A 6,637-nucleotide genomic window follows, 5' to 3' on the forward strand; every position below is an offset into this window, starting at 1 on the left:
AAGGTGTCTACAAATTTTTTTGTCTAAATTGATTAAATATGAGTACTAAGAGATGTATTTGAGCATTACTCTTTTATGAAGTTAGAATATGTATTCACTATTTTAATTTAAGAATGGTTAATTTTTTATTTTATTAAATTTTTTATTTTAAAGAATCTTGATTCAATTTATAAGTAATAGATACCATAAAACATACTTCTAAACAAATCAAATAATTATTTTAAAAAATTGAAAAAAAAATCATTTCTTAATTAATTCGTATGTAAAAGATAAAGATAATTAGTTTAATAGACTCACTTTATCTTCTAATTATTCAAAATAGTAATGCTAGAGAAATAATAATTTAAAATTATATATTTATTATATTTAATATTATGTATTTATTTTAAAATAATTAATAAATATAAAATAAGAGAATTTTAGACTAATTTAAACTAATTTTTATTATTTTTGAAACATATGTCGGTTCAAAATTAGAGGCTGATAATATCTTTACTTTAATAATATCCCACAACAAATTTTCATTCTTAATTATAAATAGAAGTGCTTGGCATTGTAGAGCTATACATACTCTCCTTGAGACACAGCATGGATTTGGATACTACTACTTATTGTGTCCAAATTTTTGCTGCAATTTTAGCTTTGTTAATCTTATACTTCACCATAAGTTCCATTAGATCACATAACAATAGTGGATCCAAAAAAAGAAATATCAAAACCAAAGTTCCTGAAATACCAGGTGGTTTACCCATCATAGGTCACCTTCATCTTCTCAATGATAAAATCCCTTATTTTAGAACCTTCTCAGCCATGGCTGAAAAATACGGCTCAATCTTTGCTCTCCGGCTCGGCTGCCACCCGACAATCATGGTGAGCAGCGCAGAGCTCGCCAAGGAATGCCTCACAACGAAAGACAGAGTCTTCGCCTCGCGGCCGGACACGGCCGGAGGCAGATTCCTTGGCTATGACAATGCCATTTTTGGTCTCGCGCCATACGGACAGTACTGGCGCGAGATCAGAAAAATCGCGACGCTCGAGCTTCTCTCGAGTTACAGGCTTGAGAAGCTGAAACACGTCAGAGACAGAGAGATTTACACTCTTGTCAAAGATTTGTTCAGTTTTTGTAACTGGCAGGGGAACTCGAATAAGTTAGTTAGTGTAACCATAAGTGATTTAATAGAGCACATGACGTTTAACATTAATGTGCAGATGATAGCAGGGAAAAGGTTCAGTGATGAAGCGATTAAGGAAGAAAATAGTGAAGGATGGAGATTAAGGAAAGCGATTAGAGATGCTACTTATCTTTTTGGTGTTTTTGTTGTAGCTGATGCGATTCCATGGCTTGGTTGGTTTGATTTTCAAGGGTATGTGGGTTTTATGAAGAGAACTGCTAAGGAATTGGACTCTATTCTTCATAGGTGGATGGATGATCATATGAGAAAAAGAGGTGATGATGAGAATGGTAATAAATCTGAGAATGATTTCTTGGATGTACTAATTTCAGCATTTGAAGAAAATGATGAGATTTATGGCCATAAGAGGGACATAGTTCTCAAAGCAACAACAATGGTATGTTAATTTCATCTTAATTATTATTAAGACTAATATAATCGGGTTTATTTATAATAATGTATTAATATGCACCAATATTTCTCTTAGTTTACTTTTTTTATTTATTAAATGAATAAGTAGAAGGATTAACTAGTGGTGCACTCTATTAGAAAAGAAGTTAAAATTTAGAGAAAAAGATAAATAGATCTTTCACCTTTTGATTCGTAGACATTTAAGTCTTTGAGAATGTGAAAATATATTTAAATTTCTGACATTTTTAAAATTTAGATATATTGAACTCTCATATTTATTTGGGTCTGTTAGACTCAAAGAAAAAATCAAATGTGATTTTCGTTATACTGACCTGGTTGATACAGATACACACGTGAAAGAATTTTTAAAATTAAATAAAGAAAAAGTCTAGGGGCCAGCAGTTTTATTAAATTTTGGCCAGCATGTAACCAGCAGAGAAAGGTGAGCTATTGGATGAAATTTTACACCAATCTCACATCATCAAATTATCATTGATGGCTAGTTAATGGCTAACAATCACAAAAATTGCTGCCCCCTAGCATTACTCTTAAATAAATTAGACTCATGATCAATATGTCTAAATTTTAAAGAGATTAATAACTTAAATATATTTTTAAAATTTTAAAAATTTAAATATTTATAAACCAAAAAGTTAAAACTCATGATTAATTTGTCCTTTTCTCTCAAATTTAAAACAACACCTGCCGCATCACGCTAAAAGGAGATTGTGCATCACGCCACTGAGGAGACCGCCACACGTTGCTGTTGTTGCCCCACCAAGGAAAAAGGATGTCGCTTTTTTGTTTTTTAATTTGTTTTGGATTTTTTTTATTAATTTTAGATTTTTTCTTTTAATTTTTAAATATTTTTTTATATTTTAATTATTTTTAATTTTAAATATGTTTTTAATAATTTTAAATAGTTTTCTTTAGATGTTTTTTTATTAAATTTTAAATATTTTTTATGATAATTTAAATTTATATTCTATTAAAAAAAATTCAAAATAAAAATTGCTGGTTAGCTGCTCTCCTTGTTGGGTAGCTAGGGAGATGGAACAGAAAATATCTCTAGTACACATTTAGAGCCATATCCTTCATAATTTACATATATGTTGTGTGGTCCTCATCATAACTAACTAGTGAATAGGATTTTCCTAATAAAATTGTAACCCCGAGTTCCTAATTTCATTTTTTTATTGTGACGTCATCATTTTCCCAATGATATATAGTATATGTCAATAACAAATTAATAATATTTTGTTGTATATACGTAGATGCTTGTCCTAACTGGATCAGGAAGCACAGCCATGACATTAACATGGTCACTTTCCTTGCTCTTAAACCACCCAAACACCATGAAAGCTGCCAAAGAAGAGTTAGATACCGTCATTGGAAAACACAAATGGGTCCAAGAATCGGATATCAAAGACCTCAAATACCTCCAAGCCATTGTCAAAGAGACTCTTCGCCTCTACCCACCGGCACCCTTAACCGGAATCAGGGAAGCCACAGAAGACTGCTATCTAAACGGTTACTATGTCTCAAAGGGCACTCGCTTGTTCATCAATCTTTGGAAGCTCCATAGGGATCCCAAAACATGGTCTAATCCTGATGCTTTTGAGCCTGAGAGGTTCCTTAACGCTTGTTCGGGGATGGATTTTCGCGGTCAGGACTTCGAGTTTATACCGTTCAGCTCCGGAAGAAGGTCGTGCCCTGGCATGACGTTTGGAATGCAAGTTGTGCATCTGACATTGGCGAGGTTGATTCAGGGTTTCGATATGTCAACAAAGAGTGGTGCTGAAGTTGATATGAGTGAAGGGTTAGGTGTGGCCTTGCCTAAGAAACATGCCCTTGATATTGTTCTCAAACCTCGTCTTCCTTTGGAGCTATATGAAGGCCTTTGAATACATGTATGGGAAGTAGAGAAATAATTGGACACAATTATGTATCACAGAAAAGGTGACTATGAATATTTCTAAATGTTCAAGTGTATGTGTTAGGCATATGAAGTTAGATATTTGCCTCTTGTTACAATTGTAGTCTTGTATATGTAAGAAGATAAGGGGTGCAGGAGAATAATGAGGTCACTTGGGAAATAAATGGTAGTGGTATTACTGTATTAGTGTATTTACTCTTACTAGTATCAATAAAGGACAAAAGTATCTTGTTGCTTACTGCTTTTAAAAGCTTTCCTCCAGTACTCGGTAATAAAAATAGATTGATGGAGCACAAATAAATTTGTTATTACTTATTATGGTGATAGTAGTAAATAATTTTTAAAAGAATAATTATGCATATAATAAGAGTAAAGTATTTACAAAGATACATTTATTTTAAAAAATAAATTTATTTAAAATAGAATAGTCATGGCACGTTAATGTGAGATAAGAAAAGTAGGCAGAATTAAAAGAGTATAAACTTCGAATCTAAATTAAAGATAAAAATAATACAGAATCAAAATTTAAATTTAAAATTTTAATCGTATTTGAACATTAAAAAAAAGGATAAAGGACAAATTCATCTCTGACCTTTTAAATTGTGGACTTTTAACTCCCTCAAGATTGGAAAATACAAAACGATCCCTCACCCATCAAAACGCCGTACAAATCGGTTCTTCCGTTCAATTTGGTGTCCAACACGTAACGGAATCTGTTTACCTTACGCCTATATGGCGTGTATATGCGCACGTGTCTTCAGGAGGGTGGTAACGGGGCTGACGTGGTGCTAGTGGAGAAAGTAATGGGACATTGTAGTCTTTGGGCACTCGGACGACGTCGTTTCTGATGTGTGTTTTGCAGTGGTGAGTGTGCGTTATGAAATATGCCAGTGCTGCCCATACCAGTGAGAAAGAATTACAAGAAGCCCTAGCACTACTAAACTTTTTCCTCCAAAAAATACAACGATTAGTTGTGGGGTTAGTCATTTGCCATGTGTTGTTTAGAGAGATTTTAGTGATTTAGATAATAAGGGGTGGTTTTGTGGTTTGTTGTGGATTGGAAAATTTTGCAGATGGTTGATGTCTTTGGTGTTCTCGTGTTCCATCATGGGGGTAACTTTTCACGGAGGGCTAGCGGTGAGTTAGTGTATGTTAATGGTCAAGTTGAGTAGTTTCCTCTAATGAACTTGGATTTTGTCAATTTCGGCGATCTGGTCATGATGTTCAAAGGACTAGGATATCAATCCCATAAGGAGGCTTACTGGTATGATCCAAAAAGTAAAGATATGGAATCAGGGTTGCATGTACTGAGGGGGGACGCAAGGATCAACCAAATGCGACAGGCTAAGTTGAGGAACAAAGATACTGAAGAGTTTTACATTTTTTTTGCCATCCTGTTGATGAACCTGAGATCGCAGATGATGATTTTGAGAAAAATGCTGAGGTTGAGGAAGAAGTCGATTCAAATGACTTAGAGAAGTCGGATGGCTCGTCTACCGCCGATGATAGCACTGATAGTGATGAAGATGAGCAGTATAAACCACCTCCAGCTGATTATGAAAGTGGGAGTGATACTGGTGAAGATGATGAGGGCAGAAGGGTTAGAGCTGCCAAAGAGAAGAGGAAACATGTCTCCATCATCGAGGAAAGGGGTTGATCCCAATGAGAAGCCAAAAAAACAAGCAACACATGAATGTAAAAGGGAGAGATTTAAAGCAAGAAGGGTGGGCTCAGCTGGTGAAAGTTCCTCAAGGTCTACTAGGCCTGCTAAATAGCCCAGCACTAGTAGGCCTGAAAGTCAGCCCAACAGATCAAGGCCTGCTAGGGAACCCAGCATGAGGCCAGCCGTTGCAGACTATGTCAGTGATGTAGACATTGATAATGAAGACATTGTGTTTGAGTATGAGCCTGAAGAGCTGCATATCCCTGTCTCATCAGAGGATGAAAGGAACAAACCAAACTGGCCTGAGTTTGATGAACACTATGGCTTTGGAGAAGGCAGATTTGAGCTAGGCACAAGATTTGCTACAATAAAGAGGTTCAAGGAAGTTGTGAAGGATTCGTTTATTGCTAAGGGGAGGGAGTTGGTCTGGATTAAAAATGATAAGGAAAGGGTTAGAGTTGGCTGCAAGAATGAGAATTGTCCCTGGATTGCTCATTTATCATACAATAAACAGCTGCAGTGTTTCCAAGTGAAAACTTATAGGAGTGAACATACATGTGCAAGAGAACTGGGAAGTAACGCGGCTGACCAACACTGGATCAGCAAAAAAGTGGAGAAAAGGATGACCACCCATCCCCATATGAACACACATGAGGCCATTGATTTTTTAAAAGAAGAGTTTGATCTAGTACTACATCCTAAAATGGTTTACAGAGCTGTGAGGGAAGCCAAAGACAGAATCATGGGAAATAAGGTAGAACAGTATGGAAAGCTTAGAGACTATCTAATGGAGATATATAGAAGCAATCCAAGATCTACTGCGTTGTTGGACATTATTCCCCAGCCACAAGCACCCCCCAACATTCGACAAAATGTATATATGTTTCAATGCCTGCAAGAGGGGATTTAGGAGTGGATGCAGGCCGTTGATTCACTTGGATGGAGCATTCCTCAAGACCTATCATGGGGGCCAATTGCTGTCTGTTGTGGTACAGGATGCTAATAACCAGTTTTATGTCATTGCATTTGCTGTGGCAAGGTCTGAGTCGAAGGAGTCATGAAAGTGGTTTCTGACCCTATTAAAAGAGCACATTGGAGATGTGCAACAACATGGTTGGAATTTTATGTCTGACATGCAAAAGGTTAGTAAGTCAGATTCTCTATACTTAATTTAAGTACATTTGATGCAAAATGATGAAAGTCCTTCTTGAACCATTCTGTTTCAGGGATGATGCCTGCACTGAAGGAGATAATGTCGAATGCACATGTACGCAATTGTGTCATGCACATGTGGAAGAATTTCATCAACCATTTCAAGGACTTATATATCAGGGAAATTGTGTGGGACTGTGCAAAATGCACAACTGTGGTCGAGTTCAAGACAAGAATGGAGAGGCTGAAGGAAGTTAATCAGGATGCCTGGTCATACCTGATGAAATTTGAACCTGTAACATG

General features: G+C 35.9%; 2 protein-coding genes across 2 annotated transcripts; both read left to right on the forward strand.

Annotated features, from left to right (window-relative positions):
- The first annotated feature begins 566 nt into the window (after positions 1-566).
- Positions 567-3,761, forward strand: LOC107464639 (dimethylnonatriene synthase). Its single transcript, XM_016083575.3, has 2 exons — positions 567-1,569; positions 2,858-3,761. Exons 1-2 carry the CDS (start codon positions 589-591, stop codon positions 3,485-3,487), a joined length of 1,611 nt encoding a protein of 536 aa, XP_015939061.1. The 5' UTR covers positions 567-588; the 3' UTR covers positions 3,488-3,761.
- A 1,593-nt stretch (positions 3,762-5,354) lies between these two features.
- LOC107464556 (uncharacterized) lies at positions 5,355-6,243 on the forward strand. Its single transcript, XM_016083478.1, has 2 exons — positions 5,355-6,056; positions 6,178-6,243. Exons 1-2 carry the CDS (start codon positions 5,355-5,357, stop codon positions 6,241-6,243), a joined length of 768 nt encoding a protein of 255 aa, XP_015938964.1.
- Positions 6,244-6,637: the final 394 nt, after the last annotated feature.

Source organism: Arachis duranensis, chromosome 9 (genome assembly GCF_000817695.3).
Source record: "Arachis duranensis cultivar V14167 chromosome 9, aradu.V14167.gnm2.J7QH, whole genome shotgun sequence".
NCBI classification, from domain to species: Eukaryota; Viridiplantae; Streptophyta; class Magnoliopsida; order Fabales; family Fabaceae; genus Arachis; species Arachis duranensis.

What these genes read in the sequence shown, in the direction of transcription:
- LOC107464639 (XM_016083575.3), top strand. Translation starts at nt 589, where the DNA reads ATGGATTTGGATACTACTACTTATTGTGTCCAAATTTTTGCTGCAATT. An exon ending in TTCTCAAAGCAACAACAATG is followed by an intron (nt 1,570 to 2,857) that starts GTATGTTAATTT and finishes GTATATACGTAG; the next exon opens with ATGCTTGTCCTAACTGGATC.
- LOC107464556 (XM_016083478.1), top strand. Translation starts at nt 5,355, where the DNA reads ATGAGGCCAGCCGTTGCAGACTATGTCAGTGATGTAGACATTGATAAT. An exon ending in CCCCCAACATTCGACAAAAT is followed by an intron (nt 6,057 to 6,177) that starts GTATATATGTTT and finishes GTTGTGGTACAG; the next exon opens with GATGCTAATAACCAGTTTTA.